This window comes from Miscanthus floridulus, chromosome 2 (genome assembly GCF_019320115.1).
Source record: "Miscanthus floridulus cultivar M001 chromosome 2, ASM1932011v1, whole genome shotgun sequence".
NCBI classification, from domain to species: domain Eukaryota; kingdom Viridiplantae; phylum Streptophyta; class Magnoliopsida; order Poales; family Poaceae; genus Miscanthus; species Miscanthus floridulus.
This window is the reverse complement of record NC_089581.1, coordinates 72,558,837-72,578,587: the sequence shown is the minus strand read 5'-3', so window position 1 is coordinate 72,578,587 and position 19,751 is coordinate 72,558,837. Positions and strand designations below refer to the sequence as shown.

At 44.4% G+C, this 19,751-nt stretch overlaps 2 protein-coding genes across 2 annotated transcripts; both read right to left on the bottom strand.

Moving 5' to 3' along the window:
* Nucleotides 1–7,382: 7,382 nt before the first annotated feature.
* LOC136536711 (uncharacterized) lies at nt 7,383–11,999 on the bottom strand. Its single transcript, XM_066528914.1, has 4 exons — nt 11,903–11,999; nt 8,082–9,863; nt 7,875–7,993; nt 7,383–7,784 (listed from the first exon to the last, which is right to left on the bottom strand). Exons 1-4 carry the CDS (start codon nt 11,997–11,999, stop codon nt 7,383–7,385), a joined length of 2,400 nt encoding a protein of 799 aa, XP_066385011.1.
* A 1,954-nt stretch (nt 12,000–13,953) lies between these two features.
* Nucleotides 13,954–17,709, bottom strand: LOC136539112 (IQ domain-containing protein IQM2-like). The gene is made up of 10 exons (XM_066531048.1): nt 17,519–17,709; nt 16,591–17,191; nt 16,358–16,472; nt 16,134–16,199; nt 15,941–16,029; nt 15,760–15,850; nt 15,486–15,632; nt 15,295–15,387; nt 15,102–15,203; nt 13,954–14,996 (listed from the first exon to the last, which is right to left on the bottom strand). The coding sequence occupies exons 2-10, from the start codon at nt 17,064–17,066 to the stop codon at nt 14,196–14,198; spliced, it is 1,980 nt and encodes a 659-aa protein (XP_066387145.1). The 5' UTR covers nt 17,067–17,191; nt 17,519–17,709; the 3' UTR covers nt 13,954–14,195.
* Between the last annotated feature and the right edge of the window lie 2,042 nt (nt 17,710–19,751).

The window sequence follows — 19,751 nt, the reverse complement described above, 5'->3', positions numbered from 1 at the left end:
TAACCGGATCTCAAATCTATCTTTGAGAACACCTTAGCCTTAGCTAATTGGTCAAATAGAACATCAATATGAGGCAAGGGATACTTATTCTTGATGATTACAGCGTTAAGTGGCCTGTAATCTACGCACATTCTCAACATGCCCTCTTTCTTCTTCTTCACAAATAAGGCAGGACACCCCCATTCAGACTTGCTTGGTCGGATAAACCCCTTTTTCGATAACTCTTCTAGTTGCTTCTTCAGCTCAACTAATTCATCCGGAGGCATCCGATAGGGTCTCCTTGAAATCAGAGCTGTTCCAAGGAGTAACTCAATTCCAAACTCAATATCCCTATCTAGCGAAAGACCAGGTAGCTCATTCGGGAATAAATCTGGAAACTCACACACTATCAGAATTTGATGAATAGGAATGACTTCAGTAGCACATGTCACACTTATAAGGTCTGTTCTCTGAGGCAATGGTACTTGAAAAGTACTAGCACCCAGGGGATCCTTAAGGGTAAGTAACTAACTTCTGGTATCTATAACTGCTCCCCAATCCTTCATCCAATTTATCCCTATAATGACATCTAGAACTAGTCCATGCATAACTATCAAGTTCACTTGAAACTTTCTGCTACCTAATTCAAGGGTTGCCCCTCGAACCATCCGATTAGTCAAAACATCAGCCCCTGCTGAACTTATACGATAACCATAACCCAATTCTATGCATAGTTGTTCATGTTTCTGTGCAAATGCTTGACTCATAAAAGAATGCGATGATCTAGAATCAAATAGAACAACTATAGGGTTTTCGTTGACAGGAAACTTACCAGCGGTTACGGGCTCTCCCTTAGGAATCTCATCCACGGTCGTACTATGCACCCGAGCATTATAGGTCTGCTGCTTCTTCTTGGGCGGATAGGGACAGAACCTAGAGAAGTGGCCGGGTTGATCACAATTGTAGCAGGGTCTCCTTACTGTACCAGCAGATCCCACAACTTCCTTGGAACTGTCTTGTACCGTAGTTACGGCTACCTTGTTAGACTGTATTGCCATCTTGTAAGGCTTCTGGGGTCCCTGGAAATTCTGACCTCTCTGCTGAGGTGGCCTGAACCTAGCGCCAGGTGCAGATGGATGATAGGGAGGACGACCCCCCGTAGGTGCTCTTGCTTAGGACGGACCACCTTCTAGGGCTCTCTTGCGAGTCCTAGCTGCAATGCTGGCATTGTTGTTCTTTTCCTGCTTCAGACAATCACTGATGAAGTCATTAAATCTGGCGCGGGTGTTGGTACCCACATGCTTCATCATCTTTGGATTGAGTCCTGTAACATCCTAATGGGCCAAAGTGGGCCCAATCCAATCCAGTCATGGGCCGGTGGCACTGCAGCAGAGAAATGGGTGGCACGGTAGCATCTAGGCTCTGGTGGTACTGTAGACCGAGTATTGTTCACCCGAAAATAGACCGGCCACATTCGTGGGTACTGTTCACTACTACTATAGCACCACGAAAAAACAGTGCACAACCAGTTTAGTACCATGCTGGAAACTAAGGAATCACTGAATCGACTTAAATACCAGGGCCAAGGACACGTAGTAACCTTTGGTTAACCGTTTTGAACGAAGCGAGGATGAAAGTTCAAGCGGGTTGCTACGCGGGTGGGACCACTCCTCGGAAGAGTGGGCCTAGGCCATGTATGTCGGGACTGGTTATTACATTTGGTATTAGAGCCGACTCTCGAGGTTTCACGGGCACGTGGGGACAACTGCGCGGGGATGTTGTGTGCATGTGTGTGGACCCGTCGTGGACACGGCATGGCATGCACATGTACCGGCATGGGGCCACACAAACATGTTGAAGAGAGGCGGATCCTAGGAATAAATGTCCTAAAAGGGTAAACTGATCTGGCATTCGACGGGGACGTCAAATCCTTAGGGGGGATGATTGTAACATCCTAATGGGCCAAAGTGGGCCCAATCCAATCTAGTCATGGGCCGGTGGTACTGCAGCAGAGAAATCGGTGGTTGCTGTAGCATCTAGGCTTTGGGGGTACTATAGACCAAGTACTGTTCACCCGAAAATGGACCGGTCAAATTCGGGGGGTACTGTTCACTATTACTGTATCACCGCGAAAAAACACTGCGCAAACAGTTTAGTACCATACTGGAAACTGAGGAATCGCTGGATCGACTTAAATACCAGGGCCAGGGACGCGTAGTAACCTTCGGTTAACCGTTTTGAATGAAGCGAGGACGAAAGTTCAAGCGGGTTGCTACGCGGGTGGGACCACTCCTCGGAAGAGTGGGCCTGGGCCATGTATGTCGGGACTGATTGTTACAAGTCCTCTCTTGAAACTAGCGATTCTCTTAGCATCGGTGTCAACCATGTCGGGAGCATAACGACACAAGTTATTGAAAGCATGCAAATATTGTGTCACAGTCTTGGTGCCCTGATTCAACGCCAAGAACTCTCCCAACTTCATCTCAGTCAGCCCAGGTGGAATATAAACTCCACGGAAGGCCTCAACGAACTCTCTCCACGTAATCTGAGCATTTGGAGGGAAGGTTATACGATGGTGCTTCCACCACATTCCTACTGGTCCTTGCAACTAATGTGCAGCATACTCAGTTTTCAATACCTCAGTCATCCTCAACACACGAAATTTATCTTCCATAGTGTTGATCCATTCTTTAGCATCGAGTGGTTCTGTTGCTTCCTTGAATATTGGCGGCCTGGTGTCCATAAAATCTTTGAAGCTACTATATTGATTCACCCCAATGCCACCACCCTGATTGTTACCGCGCTGAACATTGTTGGTGATAGTATGCAAAAAATCCTCTATGTTCTTCTGGGATTGTTCCATGTTGCGCTGACTCCCGAGCAACTGTGCGAGGAACACCTCTAGGGTAAATGGGGGAGGAGGTGGCAAATGCGGCTCATGGGGAGGCACATTGTTGTTGCCGTGGTTTCACCACCACCACTGGTCCCCGCACCGTTAGCACCGGTCTCAGTAGCCTCATAAGTGGTATGGCGAGTATTTGTCATCTGCATATTTCAGCAACAAGTAATGATTGAGTAAAGCTATAATAATTGTGAGTGAATGAAAAATTATGCCAAACTAAATTTACTGGAGAGAATAAATTCATACAATAAAACAGAGGCACAATAATCGCATCCCAATTAAAACAACATCACTAATTAAATTACTTCAAAAGCAAACATCGCGTCCATACAACCAAATTGCCAGCATACATACACTGGACTTTTATGCGTTCAGATATCACATTACTAGCTAAGTTCCAATCACATGCCAAGTCTCATAAGTTCGAAGCAAGATACATTAGGTTACATGCCAACAAAAGAAAGGTCATCACGACAGGACCTAAACACTAGCGCAAGGCAACTAGCCTACTCCTCGGGGCCGTCGTCGGGGTTGGAGACATCACCATCGCCCCTAGATGAAACTATAGGCTCGTCCTCATTGTCGTTGTCGATGTCCATGCCAGCGGCGTCTAGAGGAGCATATGGGCCAACCCCATTGTAGAGCGCGTCAAACTCCTCGTGCAGGTTGACGTTGTACTCCTCTAGCTCATCGACCCTCTGTAGCAGAAGGTCCCTCTTGTCCCAGTCTTCATTCCTCTCCTGAACCAATTGTCCAATCATGCGGTCTGCATTGTTGTTGGCTTGAGTCAACGTATGCACCTGCTGCATAGCTCTATCACCTCTCTCTACCGCCTAGTCCCGTTGTAAGCTCATATCAGCCAACTGCTCTTGTAAACCAGCTATAGCATGTGCCTGCTTCTTCTGCTTTCCTACCTTGAGCTTATCATGACTACATAAGCCAGTCAAAGTCCAGTAGGTACTCTCAAGACCCTCATACGCTCTGATGGCGGTGAACATAGCACTCATAGCATGGTTGTCGCTAGCCTGTCCCTTAGCTAGACCTCTGACCAAGGCACTTCCCTGAGGCTGAACCCAAATAGCATCACGAGGATCATCCCTAGGAAAGGTGCCAGCTAGAGCTGCTGCAAGCTCACTAGGAAATCTGCTCATGATATCTCTGATGACACAGAAAGCTGCTCCCTCTGCACCCTCAATAGGAGTGCGACCCTCAAACTCCAAGTGCCAACCATCCCACTCTAGAGCATCACCAAGAGCAGGAACCATGATTTCTACCACTGCAAGTCCATCCTCTGCTAACTGGCTCTCATTCCAAGAGTACATCGGCTCTTGACCCTCTGGGTACCCCACATCATGGAGCACTCTCCAAAGCAAGGTCGGCATACCAAACTCGCTCAAGAAGGTGTCCGTGGTGTGGTGCTCCCTCAGGGCCAATGGACATCGAGGTGCTCTTCCTCCGGTGGACTTACGGACAGTCTGCTTCATGCGGGCCATCTATAGCAAAAGTTCTTTTATTACCCCATGGGAACATATTTTAGGTGATACAACTTTTATCAAAATAAGATAATCAATTTATAAGGGGAGGAATGCATGACATGAATGAAATGCACAAGTAATATGATGTATGTGCGTGCCGTACGTTCTCACAAACTTATGAAATAAATAATTTCTAGTGACGAATTCGGTGGCATACAAACGATCTCTCAAATACGTATCTAATACGTTCTACACGATAACGTTGTTATGTACCTACAAAAGATTCATTTTAGCCCAATTCCCAATGAATGCATAAAAGCAGTAAGTTTTATCTATATGCTCTACACGAATCCCCAGATACGTGTACAGCGGTAGTAACTACCCAAACCATCATCCTATTGACGGCATCGCCTCAACAGACGGAATACCCACACATGAGATACCTTTGTAAAATATTCATAGAACATGTAATTACTCTAGCATCATATAAGCATTCACCCTAGATCGGCGGTGTATCCGATCATGCTCTCACAACTCACACTTACCGAGGCGTAGAGGCAAATGATCCATACATTACCACTCAAACAAGTGGCACTCATACAATAGCACGCCGTATGAGCGATAAAAGAGAAATATGATGCAAGAATCCCAAGTCAGTACTTAATTAAGCCACCTAGAGTCCTTAACTGGGCATAAAGGATATGACCACTGGCATACTTTTTAGTTTGGAAATCACATTTTTCAATTGCCTTTTTGTTTTAAATACACTTGTGAATAGTAACATGCTAAACCATGCTCTGATGCCAGCTGTAACAGAACCGATCAATTATACGAAATTAAGTAAGAAAATCATCTGCTAGAGTAGACGATTTAGCAAACTTAAGCCCGTATAACCCGATAGTCCGTGAAATCACGAAGGATTTCAAACCAACTCACATACCAGCCCAGATCGTAATAAGTTTAGCGGTCACCATCACATATTACATAAAAGTTCGCATCACAAATACATCAGAGTTTAAACATAGTTATTACAAAACGAGTTCAAATAGAAGTAGCGGAAGCCATTTGTTCAAAACCACACACACTCACACGGAGTTCAAATACAGTGCCAGCTAATGATCATCTCCAACAAAAGCATTAGATGAGATGTACGAAATGACCATGCCCATGGTCCTAAGCATCACCCATCGCAGGATAATGGCAGTTGATACAGTAGCCGTAATACATCTGCCCATCTACAACAAGTGGGAATAAAACCCTGAGTATGAGAAGGTACTCAGCTAGACTTACCCAACATAACCGAAAATAAGGTGACACCAAGGATTATGAAGGGCTTTATAGTAGGGTAGCTAACTCATTTGCAAAAAGAGGCATTTTTAGCATTTCAAGAACCTTTCCAAAAGCATTATTGTCAAGTTAATTATTATTAACCTATCGACTACATTTGCACCTATACTAGAGCAAGCATGTGATTAAGCAAATAATGATAACCAATGATCATTAACAACTTTCATAATGTCATATTCATTATAACTGTCCAAGTGTTCCATTAACATTACTACGATAAAGTCACTCAAGTCAAGTGCTCACTATCTAGGAGCGATGGTGACTTGAATCGATTCCTAACCAGCTGGTGATTTATTCTTTACACAAACCTCACTCACCCGCTAAAGTGAGGTATCGGTCACCGAGTCAACTATCCAGGAATCTCGAGTTTGCCAGGAACCACATGTACCCAGGGGCCGACCGACTGCTCTTTGGTCTTATCTTCGCGCCCCCGTGTCCTACCACACCTGCTCCCGCATAGTGCGTTGCGGGCAATCTACTCGGCCTGAATAATCTCCCAGCTTCACGGTCGAAAGGTACTTTATTTGGCTAGCTAAATGTAAGGCATGCGTTCAACATGACCTAAGGCCCAACAACGGTCGGTCCTTAATCGACACAGACGGAATGCACTACAGTCCAAAACTCTATAAGTCTCCATCCGGTCTCAACTTCAAATTAACACTTAGTTATACCATGACTACATAGTTATCCAAGCAGATCCAGATAACCACCTATAGCTCACAGGTGACAGGAAATCACCCGACTTCTACCGATCTAAGCCAGCTAAGCATTGACTCGACTGTGGATACCAGGGTAACAAGGATATAGTATAACAAAGGTAGACAAGGTATAATGCAGCAACGGTTGCAAACAACTCCTAAACGTAATGCATCAATTAAAGTAAAGCATTTAATTAATAATTGCAAACTGGGGAGAAAAATGCTCTGGGGCTTGCCTCTCTCGAAGGAGCTCGGGCGGTGATCGGGGCACTCCGAAAGTTCCTCAATGTCCTCCTCGTCTGCTTTGGTCACTTCCTACGGCTGCACCTCGAGCTGCTCCTGAGGCTCCTCGGGTATGACGACTGGGCTCTCGATTTGCAATCCTATATGATGCATGTGCGTAAGTGCTTATGCAAAAAGTGCATCGGATGAAATGAACACAATGGATATGCTTTAATGCAAGGTAGTCAATATCATCCAAGAATATATACTACAAGCACATGTCATCTACTACATTCTCTTCTACTACTAATATGCTGAGTCAACACATCTCATTAAATGCTTCAAAGATACACCAAAGCTTCACTAATTTCCCACGTTTTAATTGGCGGGCTATAGAAATTAGAGGCAGCCTGTCCTGGCCGCTATGCGCCGCTATACCCACGCTATAGCGGCAGCTATATGACATAGCGCCAGATAGCTTAGCACGCTATAGTGGCGCTATAGCGCGCTATTTAAATACATTTAGACAATAGCCAAACAGGCAAACAACTAAACACTAAACATATTTCCATGATAATCATAAGTTCATAATCATAATAATAATAACTCACAAAGTGATAAAGTCATAACATCCATGATAAATTGATAACATATTCCCATGATAAGTCATAAGATAAGAGCAAACGGCACACTTAAGTACTTAACATCCGCACAGTTTTTAAAAGACAAAAGCCACAACTCACAAAACACATCGGCTCATTAAGTCTCAGAATCAGAACTAGAATCAATGCCATCATTGGCATTCTCTCCATCAGAAGATGAAGCAGATAAGTCATCATCCTCAATAGTGGTAGTGGTAGGGATCAACCTCTTTCTCTTCCTGGTCTGGGTACCTGCCTTCCTTCTTTCTTGTCCTTGAGGTGCAGCTGCAACTCCATGTGATGATGTTGCAGTTTCTCCTTCCTGCTCTGGATCTACTTCTATTGGCTCAATGCTAGTGATCCACTCATTGTTTTCATCTTCTAAAGCATCAAGAACAGGTTTCTCAAGGGGATCTCTGTCCTTTTTGTCCTTCTTTTGCCTTAGTTTTGAGTTGAACTTGACAAACACAAGATCCCTCATTCTATCATGAAGCAGCCGATTGCGTCTCTTTGTGTGGACCTGCATAGGTTTGATTTTATATTTTTATTATTTCAATAAGAGGACTGAAGAAGGGATTGCAGAAACAATGTAATGAAATCAGATTCATACTTGTTCAAAGGAACTCCAGCATCTCTCACAAGCTGATGAACTGCAAGTCAAACTTAGAATTCTAGTAGCTAACTTCTTGAGGTTTGGTGCACTACTTCCATAATTGAGCCACCACTTAGCTAAAAAGTGAAAAACAGAGGACATGATTGAGACACCACTTAGCTAAAAAGTGAAAAGCTGATTGTGCTAGATGACAATTTTTCATACCTGGATCAAAATTAATATTTTTGCACTGCCTTTTAGCAATGTCTTTCCCAAAGGATCCTTTAGCATCTTGAAACTTTTGAAGCTCTTCAATAATCTTGTCCTGAGTGTCTTCATTTGGAACAAGCTTTGTAATGCACATTATTACACCATCTCTAAATGATTCATTCTCCTCTATAGCCACCTTGTTTTGATAATAGTAGAAAGGGTTCAGGTAGTAACCAGCCTTATGTAAAGGTGTCTTTAGCTTACTGTCCCACCTTTTATCAATGAAGTGAAAAACTTCCTCAAACTTTTTCCTGTCATTGTTGAACCTCTTAGAGATTTCATTCTTAGCCTCTAGTAGATACCCATATAAGAACCCCATTGCTGGCACATCACTGTCCATTCTCCTCAAGACAGTAGCTAATGGCTCAAAGTAATTAACAACAGTCTCAACATCTTTCCAGAAAGTTTTAGACTTGACAACCTTGTTTGCTTTCTTCCCTTTGACACTCTTTAGGTAGCCTAGTTCATTGAGCTCATCTTCCCTAAAAAGCCTCTGCAATTGCTTCTTGTTTTCTAGCAAGCTCTTCAAGTTGAGATAAGTTGTAGCAAACCTCGTAACACCACACCTCACCAAATCTCTAGAAAGATACTTCCTCATTAGGTCCAAAACTCTAGTATGGGCATACAGAAAAACAGTCAAGCACTTTGCTTTGCTAATTGTTGCTGCAACTTTTGGCATCTTTCCTATATCTTTCAGCATTAGATCAATGGTATGGGCTGCACAACCATTCCAGAAAATAGAGGGGTACTTTGCTTTCAACAAACTAGCTACTGCCTCATTTGGTATTGCATTGTCAGTCACAACTTGAACTACATTTTGCACCCCTATTTCCTCAATACATTTATCAACCAGCTCAAAAATGTATCTGCCATCTTTCTTCACAGCTAAGCAATCCACTGAATCAAGAAAACAAACACCATATGCACTGTGAACTACCAAGTTCATCACACCTCTACCTCTCTTATCTGTCCAAGCATCTATCATAACTGAGCATCCATTTAGCTCCCAAGACTCTTGGTGAGACTTCAGTAACTCCTGCACTTTCCTCTTCCTTTTTTGCAAGAATTTCCCACTCATCTCATATGGAGTTGGCCCTCTCAAGTTCTTGCCAAAGTCTCCAATAGCCTCAAGCATGAGATCAAAGCTAGGAAGTGTAATAGTGTTGTGTGGGATGCTAGCTTCATAAAAAAACTGATAGATGTACTCACATGCTCTGCCCCTCTTCTCTTCCCTTTTTTCAGTTGACAACTTGGATTGAACCTTCTCGGCAAGAACAGAGTTGCCCTTCCTTGTAGCCACTATTTCTTCTGGTGTTAGTTTACAGAACTTATCAATAGGACCTAAAGAAGCACCTTTGCTAGTCACCTTCTTCAACACAATAACTGAATTGCCTTCTGCATCACTGTGTTCCTCTCCTTCAAAATGGCTCAAATCAACTATAGCTCTATCCTCTTCTTTCTCCTTACCCTTCCTTTGCTTGTTATCCGTCTTCTTTGTCAACAAGTTAACCATTTCTTTTATCACATCAGATGAAACTTTTGTACACTTTGCAACACCACATTTAGGAACTTTAGCAAGGTGGTACTTGATTCTAGTTATTCCACCATGATAAATGTTGTCACAGTAGTTGCACTTGAGAGAACCTTTCTTGTTCACATCTGGCATTGTGCAGTGCTTCCAAGTTGGGTCAGATGCTTCATTAGATAGGTTTCCTGTGGATGCAGTGCTAGATAAGCCTACAAAAGTGGACAACCATATGAGAATGGCAAACATACAGTAGCAAAATGTATGGTGCAAAAATTTAGTAGCTAACAAGTGTTTGTTACAGTGTTTGTTAACAAGTATAGTAGCTAACAAAAATTCAGTTTCAGTAGCTAACAAAAATTCAGTAGATAACAAAAATTCAGTAGCTAACAAGTGTTACAGACTTACAGTAACAAATTTCAGTTTTTAACATCATATTCATAATTTCATATATAAAAAAACCTAAGATCTAATTAGACCTGGCATTGGCAAACCGTGCAAGCAAGCAACCAAATGCTATCATTTAGAATTAGAATAAATGAATAATTGGAATTAAGAATTTAAGATGCAAGCAAGAAAGCAAGCAAGCAGGACCTAAGTACCTAACTTATGATTGCAGAATAATTGGAAGCAACCAGGACCTAAGGACCTAAGTACCAAAAGCAAGCAAGCAAGCAACCGGCTTTGTTATGATTTTTACTCTGATGGTTTTCATGTCGCAAGCAACCGTGCAAGCAAGCAAGTGTAGGCATGCCTCGCGTCGACGTGCCAAAAGCAAGTTTTCAGGACCTAAGTACCAAAAGCAAGCAACCGTGCAAGCAAGCAAGCCACAAGTTTTGAAGAATAGGAGAGAACCTGATTCGGGTGATTGGATTCCTATAATCCTATCTAATCTAGATCTAGCATATGCATCTCAATAACCAAAGAACAGGGAACAAGAACAGGGGAGAAGAAATTACCCAGTGTTGGCGCACTGCCATCATCGAGACTTTGAAAGGTTTCACTTGGCTCAGTCATCACGATGTGCAGCCACCGCCGTCGCCCTGGCCCCCAACGTCGCCCTGGCCCCCGACGTCACCCAGGCTACGCCCGTCGCCCAGCGGCCGCCGTCACCAGGAGGTCGGGTCGAGTGGTTTGGTGAGGAACGACTAGGGTTCCAGGCTTCCAGCACTTGGCTCATGTTTGTTTCACTGAATCGGGCCCTTAGTGGGCTATATTTGACCAGGCCGATTTTTTTGGGTCAGCCAGTGAAACACGAATAGCGGCTATTTAGCGGGCTACGGCGCTATAGCGGAAATAGCGGCGCGATAGCGCGCAATAGCGGCAATAGCAGCAATAGCGCAACAAAGAGCAATATCATCGCGGCAAGCTATCTGGGGCACTATAGTGCCGCTATAGCGGCAAAATAGCGCGCTATTTTTTTCGTGGCTAATTTCTTATTCATACATAAGGCAACGTTTGATTAAACCCAAATTAATAATAGGTTTGAATAGCAACATCTATTTTTATAGCTTAGAAAAATCTTAGAAAATTATCATAGCACAGTACTACCCTAAGTAGTCTACCATCAAATTTTTATGGCATTTGGATAAGTGGAATGGCCTACACAAAAATGACAAGCTAGGGCATAATTATGAACATGAAAATACTTTGTACTGTGAAAAGTGTCAAACAACAGATGTAATATTTTTTCTATGTTCTACACAGCAATTAATCACTGTACAAAAATTATCACATGCATGTTTTATACAAATTTTGCTCTCTAGCAAAAATAACAAAAATCAGCCATTGAAGGCACTTGAACTACATCTCACAATTTTTCTACAGGACATGCATGGCATATATTTTTCCTAGGAAGTACATTACACAAGAAGAATAACACACTTGGAAGCATATTTTTCTGAAACATATAGGTTTTACTACACATTTTACAAGATATCAGCAATATCATGGATTAAATAAAGCTCTACAGAAAAGTATCTCAAAAATGACATGCAATATTTTTATCATGTAGATCTGGTGACAAGAAACCTAGCAAAATTTATTTCAACAAATTTGGAGCCAAAATAAGTACACAAACATTTTCCAAAGTATTTCTCTTCCCAAATAATAAAAGAAAACCGAAATCAATTTTTTCTATTACTACTGGGCCGGCCCGTGGGAACAATTGGCCCACGGCCACTTTCGGCCTGCGCAACCGAGTGAAGGGGAGGGGCGGCGGCCTGGCTCGGGGCTTCGGCCCAAGGCCGACCTGGCCCAGCTCGGCCGAGGCGAGACGCCACGCCACGCCACGCCAGCGTTACGGCGGTGCGGGCGCTGCCAGCGGGCCGGCGGCCGTTGCCGGCCATGTTTGGGCTAGCAGGCGTGCGCGCGGGGTCCACAAGAAGGTGGCGAACCCGAGCAGGCTACACAAAGGGATGGAGAAGGGACGGGGGGAAGCTTTCCACAACGGGGTCAAGCACGGCGGCGCCATGACCGATGGCGGCGAAACGCGCAAGACCGCTATACCTTGCTCAAATGGTGTCCCTGCAGTGAGCACCAGGTGTCGGGGAGTGAGGCAGAGCGATGTGTGCTCGATTGCGGGCAATGGTGGAGCACCGGCGGCCAATTTTGCCGACGGGGCTGCGGTGGCGACGGCGGCGCGAGCGGAGCTTGGTGCGGGGCGAGGCAGAGAGGCAGTGCGGGAGAGAAAAATGAGAAGCGCAGAGAGAAACGGAGCTGCGGTGGCTTGAAAACGGTGAGGCGCGCTCGCTTGCGGGGGCCACGGGACGCTACCCGGCCGGCGTCGCCGGCATGCGCTCGCCACGCGGCGCGGCGTGCCTGACGCGGTCGGACGCGTACGCGCACGGGGGAAGAAGGAAGCCAGCGCGCGAGGTGGGCTGGGCTGAGGCGAAGGCGCGGCGCGGGGTGGATCATTGGGCCGGCTTTGGCTGGCGGGCCAGAAGTGAGGCGGCGGCCCGTGAAAGGAGAGAAACCATTTTTCAATTTCTATTTTCAAGGAATTTTCAAATATCAGTTTTCAAATACCCTTTTGAGCAAGAAAATGACTTCTTTTGAAAATGGCCCAAAAATAAAAGTTGCTTAGAATTTAATCCTCTACAACTTTGCTTTAGGGACCAACTAAAAATTTTGCATAGATTTTGAATTGGGAAGCAAAAGCTAAATAGAGAGGATTTTTGACCATTTTCAATAATAATTTCAAAAGCATATTTTGTCAAAAGTTTGAATACAAACTTTGCTCCGAAAATTGTGCTAAATAATTCTAGATGATTTACAATTATAGCCAAACATGTTTTACTAACCTAGCAAGCATAATTAGGGCAAAAACAACTCTAAACAAGTATATGCAACATTCATGTTTCACGAGCATGTTTCATATGTTTCGAAGCATGGTTTCAGTTATTATTTACATGATTAGGCATGTATGATTAGGATGCTTGATGATGCATAATATGCATGATTTGCAGTGCCTAAATGCTGGCATAACATCGGGGTGTTACATACGTAGAGATCTATGTTTGAATAGGAGTGCTTGAAAAGTAGCTATTGAAGTGTCTAAACCGTGAGTTGGGGTTCTTGGTGGGTTTTAACTCTAGCCTACCACAATTTGTTTGGGACTGAAACGCTACGTTGTTATTGTTTTTTTTCCTACCCTTTGCACGAAGAAAAAAAATAACAAAATAAGAACAATACTATTATATTTTCTTTTGAGCGGACAATTTCAGTTTTTCTTGAATTTTTTTATGGGGGCAAATTCGTTTTGATTCTTTCGAGAGGAATAGAATTGTTTACATTCAGCCTAAAACCTTTTTATTAAGAAGACGAAGGGGCCTAAAATAGCGAAGTCTCATGAGGCTGCTGTTGGCTGTCTGTCCTCTGCAGTTGCTGTCTTTAAAATGTAAACGTTCTTGGTTGTGTACTGCTTATCAAGTTATCCGACACTGCTTTATCTTTGATTTGGCTAAGAAGTATGGTTAAGAGCAATGGAAATGTAGTGTGAGTTCTCATCTGGTTACAGTTTTGGTACATCTGTATCTGAATTAGGATATGCTGTCACATTGGGAACTAGTTACATGAGTTGTTTGAATGCTTGCTGCATTGCCAACATGAGCCAAATTGATGTGTTTCACTGTCACAACAAATCCAAATATTTTGTTTGGTTATGCCCTGGAATGGACTAGCTGCATGATTGTTGCTTCACTGTCAAAACAAATCTTTTTTTTTCATTCAGTTGGTTAACATGATTTGCTTTTGATTTATGTGCAATCTGAGAATGGTTTCACTGAAGTGATACCTCATATTTGCTCTTTCCATGCACTTATAAAACAGCAAGAGCTTGCCCATCAACCTATCAGTACCATTACAACGGCATTACCCAGTGTTTGCCAAATGTTAATGCTGATCCTTCTATCCTCGTCTACGTGAAGGAGCATGCTATCTCACATTTCCCTCAGTTAAGTATGCACAGTCAGCATCAGCATCATTCTGCCGTGAAAGTGAAGAAGCAAGAAAAAACTGAAGGAAGCATGCATGAATCTCAAAAGTCAAAACGCGGTCCAAGTTGCACTCCTCTGCCTGGGCTTGAGCGACGCGCGCACGCCGTCGCCGTCCGCCATAAGAGAGCCACACTTGGCCGCAGGGATGCTGTTGGGCGTGAGCGCGCCCGGCCTGGGCGACGGGAACCTCGCCGGCCTGCCGCCACCGCCGCGGGGCGACAGGCTGACCTCCTCCAGCGCCCGGAACTGGAGCTCGGACGGGTAGTCGCGGACGCAGCCGATCCGGGGCCCGGCGCCGGTGCTCCAGTGGAAGTGCAGCTGCTTCCCGAGCTGGTACGAGTGCATGGCCCGCTTGGAGTTGATGCGGCTCAGGATCAGCGCCTCCGGTACCTCCGCGAGGTCGTCCAGGTAGTGGTCCTCGTACCCGTCCTCCGCGAACAGGTTCCGCTTGCAGAAGTCGAGGCACTCGCCCAGCATGGCGGAGTCCGGGTCCACGTCCTTCACGCCGGGCGACGGCCTGGCGTTGCTGCTGTGCGTGGCGGGCGGCAGCGGTGCTATGTTGTTGGAGCTGATCAACAGCCTGGGCGGCCGCTTCCCTTGCAGCCTGTTGTCTGAGGAGGCCTTCCTGATCGTCGTCGTCGGCGTGCTGCAGGTCTCTGTAGATGTTGGCACGGTGGGTTCGTGGCTGCAGGTCTCGGCTTCGGCTTCGTCTTTGCCATGGCGTTGCGCAGATTGCGCCTCCTGTTCTTGGCTCTCCTCTTCTTGCTGGCAGAGTTGGGTCAGGTCCAGCTGAGAGTGGCTGCCCCTGAGGCTGAAATCGCCGTCTTCTTCACCTTCTGATGGGCTCAACTGTACCAAAACCGAAATGCCAGCAGAATACCAGTATCAGCTGAAGCGTCTGGGATCATTAGCTAATCTACTTACATAGGATTCACAATATATTAGGCTCCTTACCATCACATTGGTAAGATCCACACTCCTCTCCTTGAGGAAGTTCATGAACTCCTGAAAGTTCTGCTCCGTCGGCCGATAATGCCCACTGTGAGGCCACACAGCCTGAAATGAACACATCTCTAACTTGAGCAGGAGAGAAAAAACAGTAATGTTGGGATGAATGAATCCCACAGTACAAATTTCTATGCCACACCTTGAGAATTCCATCCTCCACAACCAGTCTTCCTGCAGCAGATGTGGCTCCCCCTGCAAGGAAGCTTGAGTGCTGGAATACGCCCTTCTGCTTCTGCAAACATGTCAAAGTTTCCGTCTCACTTCAGTCACTGAATTGCTCTCGGTGTTCAAAAGAATTCCATCCGAACTTGTCAGGGAATCATCATTCACCTGGCCTATGTAAAGAGTCTTGCATGTACTGAGCACGAAGATCCACTTGGTCCCCTTGGCGCTTCCGGTTGTGTCGACTATCTGACGGCTCAGCTTGTACATCAGCCTCTTATCCTCGACTATCACTTCATAATTTTCCCTTTCTTTCTGCACGAGCATGAGACGACATATTTGGTTAATGTGATAATATGACATATGCAACCTAGCAGGTTCTACTGCCTGAATGTTTCTTTTTTCACTTTGAATCAGAGGAGGAACAAACAGTGGAACTTACAGGGCCAAGGTACTTGATACATTGCTTGTGCAACTTTGATCTAGGGCAATGTTCCTCTAAGTTGACATCTTTCCCTTCTCCTACATCCAACCTGTCCAAAGAATTACAGAACCGTCAGTACTCGATCAGTAACTATGTTGTTCATTGGTTCAGACACATGACTTTTGCTGTGTGTGTGTACCAATAGAAGAATGGCTGCTTGCTCTGGCAGTGGAGCCAGCGGTGGTAGTAGAAGTGCAGGTTGTGGCCATACCGATGTCGAGGGTCAATCTGACAATCAGAAATGGATCAAAATGCAGTTTTTGATTGCTCAGAGCATAATCTGACCAGCATTATATTTATGGAGACATTTATGTTCTTGGTACATAACATACCGCCTCGAGCCAGTGCTGCAGGGCAAGTTTCTGGGCCTTTTCATCCTTGGAGAGACCTTTGCCAACCTAAATGCGACAGCAAAACTACACCTCTGTCAGGAATGCAGTATATTACAAGAAAAGAAAGACTGCTGATACAAAGTTGGTATTGCACTGTACAAAATTCATAATGCTGATTGCTGAAGTTATGATGGTATATCTAAACAGAAGAATACAATTGGTACCTTGGCAGCCCTCATTCTTGCCCGGGACCATTTTGAGACAGCAGTCTCAGGCTTCTCTATATCAAAGAATGACACCGAATTCCGCTTGAGCAGTGCAAAATCAAGCAACTTCCACCTGCATTTTATATAGGATCATCATAAATAAAATTCAGAAAAGCACCACCTTGATGGCTTGATGACAAGAACAAGCACACCCAACCCAATAAATAGCATAGAACAAGGCAGTGTCCTACCATCGTTGTTCCACAAGAACAGCACAATCCGCAAGCTGCCGCCTTGTCCTGAAGCTCTTGTACACCTTCTGCAGCCTGACGGCCGCGGCCTGGTGCTTGGGGCTGTCCATTCCGACCATGGGGTAATCATAATCTGGTGGACGGTCCCCGATTGGCCCGAATCTTGATGACCCAGAAGTAGCAGCACCGGCACTGATGATGTTGCAAGCTTCTCTATCAGGAGGTTTAGGACTCCTGATGGACAACACATTCTGCATCTGAATGCTGTCAGCCTCTCTCCTTTTGAAGCTCAGGGAGCCTTCTATGATGAGCTTCCCGGAGCCAAAGGCGGGGGGCAATGCCGAAGGCGAAGACAAAGGTGACTCAGCGTCGGCCTCCATGTCGTCGAAGCTGAGAGACCGGATGAAGAGCCGGCCCATGTTGTCCTCCACTGCTGGCAGGTAGTCGTCCGGTGGGTATGAGATTGACAACCCCATTTCCCCTGATGCCAAGATGTGGTGCCACACACACAAAGGCCTTTCGCCGTCTTTCCTTTTTCTCTGATTGGATTAAATTGGATTCGGTTGTTGGATCTCACAATCTGCAGTCCGTCTCAGCCAATCTGCATGTGCCAAGAAAGAATGGACACCAAGTTCAAGTTTTGTGAATGGGCAAGAACTGTTTCAGAAGAACACATTTGAATCCCTTTTGGGGTTGGGTTCATACTGCTCTTTGCAAACAATTTCCCATGTTCAGGAACAGATTGCAGGTCAGGATGCAAGGAGTAGAGAACAATCAAGGAAGGGAAATACACCATGCAACTCAACAAGAACATATCCTCCATCTCCTTCAAACTTTGTTTCTTCCTTGTAAAATCTGAAGGACCTACTATCTATCTATAAAACTAAATGGTACAAACATATATAAACCAAGAAATCAAGAAACAGACCTTGCCTCCAAAATCCAAATCCTCGTGCCAAGCAAATTGCAACCACCTCAGAGGCAGGCTCCTTGATTGTGAGACAGACAGGCTTGCTGTGAGGCAGAAAGCTATTTTGTGAAGCATAGGGGCCGGCCAATGGAGAGGAGATTTAGGACGAACAGCATCTAAATGGGGCGGTGGCCATACGGGGAAGGCAGGTGGCAGGAGCTAGCCCAAAAGCCCCTGCACTCTATAAATAACAAACAAAACTTGCGGTGTCCTATCCTAGCTAGTTCCCTGATCAAAAGTCTGTCACTGACAGATTTGATGAGTTATAAAAAATAATACTACATAACTACAGGTTAACACACAGGTTATTGTCTGATACAAGGAGCTTTCACGCTGGTCCTCCTTGCCTTGAAGAATGCGTTCTGAAAGAATTGAAAAGGGGATCAAGAGTGTGCTGGCAACAGATGGCCGGTCTATTCTGTCTCTTTTTTTTTTTTTTTTTGCCCTGTTTGTTCCTCCTCTCTAAAAACTAAAAAGGGTTCAAGTGAATGAATCCTACTGCTTGCTTACTTGTAGATAATAAAGAAAATGATGGAGGTTTGTACTGTAGTCGTCTCTACATTATTTCAGGGCGATATTAGCATTTTCGGTCCAAATAAATACCTGTATAGAACCTGACAATTTGTGCGTAGCATCGTGTCTCGATTTTTGTTTTGAATCTCATGAAGAGAGCCATTAACCCTTTGCCAAATGTTAGCACGGGAAAACAATAATAAGCTGATTAAAAAGGTGTCCACAAGTCTGCTCCAGCCAGCTCTCCATGACCAACTCCATGACAGGGCAATCTTGAGCTGAAATATCATGAGGCCTAGCTTTCTAATTCCCTTTTAAAAAGGATCCAGCTCAACACTTTAGCCCATTGCTAATTTAACTTTTGCCCATCACAACTGGACAGCGACTTCTCAGACGCAAAGTAACTGAATGACCCACACGTTACGTTCTCGAGTATTCCGGCACTTTAAATTATAAATCGTTCTAGTTTTTTCTAGATATATATTATGTTTAAATACATAGTAAAATGCTAAGTATCTAAAAAGTTAAAACAATTTATAATTTAAAATAAATGAAGTATATATAGGCGTTTGTATTCTAGAGGAAGTAATAATCACTGTAGAATAAAAGTCGCTGTATATATGAAGAAAGAGCATATGTAATGACAGAATATTAGAAATGGAGTAGAAAAAACCACTCCTGTACAAACAAGAGCTCGCAAAGTCTTGTACGAATAAATAATGAATTTAAAAATGGCCCAGACTGAGATGGACGACCGGCCAGGACTCAGGAGTCAAAAAGCGAGACAAGGCCAGCTGGCAAGGCGTCGGAAGGCAGATCCGATTCTGCAATCCATCACCGGAACGCACGTACACGGCCGTACATGCTAGCCGTACAGCATGCTGCAGTCAACCATCCCAGTTACGTGCTTTGCTGTCCTTGGATTTTCTTAGCATTAAAAAGAATTGCACGCTGGATCATACAGCTCGATGGGCTGCAGCAATCCATACCACCGGGTTTTAGGGAGTGTTCGGCTGGCCTAATAAGCCAGCTTATTTGCTGGTTTATAAGTCACGGTACAATATTTTTCTTTTTAAAAAAATTAGCCATACAAATCAGCACCAGTGGCTTTTCGACCAGCCGAACACTCAGAGCATAGCGCATTTAGATCCATTAGTAATAAAAATTAGCTATAGTACTAAAAATTTGGGTCGATCTCTGTCCGATGTAACAATCTAGCTAGTAGTACACTAGAGAGAGTGAGCTTTCATGCAAATCTTTACCGACCCCTAGGGCGTCCGAAGGCGTATTGTATTGAACTATTTCTCTACCTTAATATAAAGATGCGTAAACCTTTTGCATGATCGAGAAAAAAATAGCTATAGTGATGAACCCAGAGATTGAACAGAGCCTACGCAAACCTTAAATGGTTTATAGGGTTGCAGACAAAGTTGTAAACCAACTGAAAGCTAATATATACAGGTGAATTTAGTTTTGTCATCCACCAAGGGAGGCATATGGCCATCTCCATTAGCTGACTCATGAGCCAACATGGCATCTCATGATTCCACTCTTCAGCAATGGAAACAATCAAACCTTGCACTCACACAAGAATGGACTCTAGTCTTTGCATCAATACATGCTTACAAAAATGATTCAAGATATATACAACTAGATTTTTTTAATTTCTTCTAATGAT

Bases quoted from the DNA above. Each gene is read 5' to 3' on its own strand.
- LOC136536711 (XM_066528914.1), bottom strand. From the start codon at position 11,999: ATGGCCGGCAACGGCCGCCGGCCCGCTGGCAGCGCCCGCACCGCCGTA. The intron at 7,994-8,081 runs GTATGAAAAATT...TTCACTTTTTAG, and splicing joins AAATATTAATTTTGATCCAG to CTAAGTGGTGGCTCAATTAT. The intron at 7,785-7,874 runs GTATGAATCTGA...AAACCTATGCAG, and splicing joins GCTGGAGTTCCTTTGAACAA to GTCCACACAAAGAGACGCAA.
- LOC136539112 (XM_066531048.1), bottom strand. From the start codon at position 17,066: ATGGGGTTGTCAATCTCATACCCACCGGACGACTACCTGCCAGCAGTG. The intron at 15,851-15,940 runs GTACACACACAC...TTCTTTGGACAG, and splicing joins AAGCAGCCATTCTTCTATTG to GTTGGATGTAGGAGAAGGGA. The intron at 14,997-15,101 runs GTAAGGAGCCTA...GTTTTGGTACAG, and splicing joins TGGATCTTACCAATGTGATG to TTGAGCCCATCAGAAGGTGA.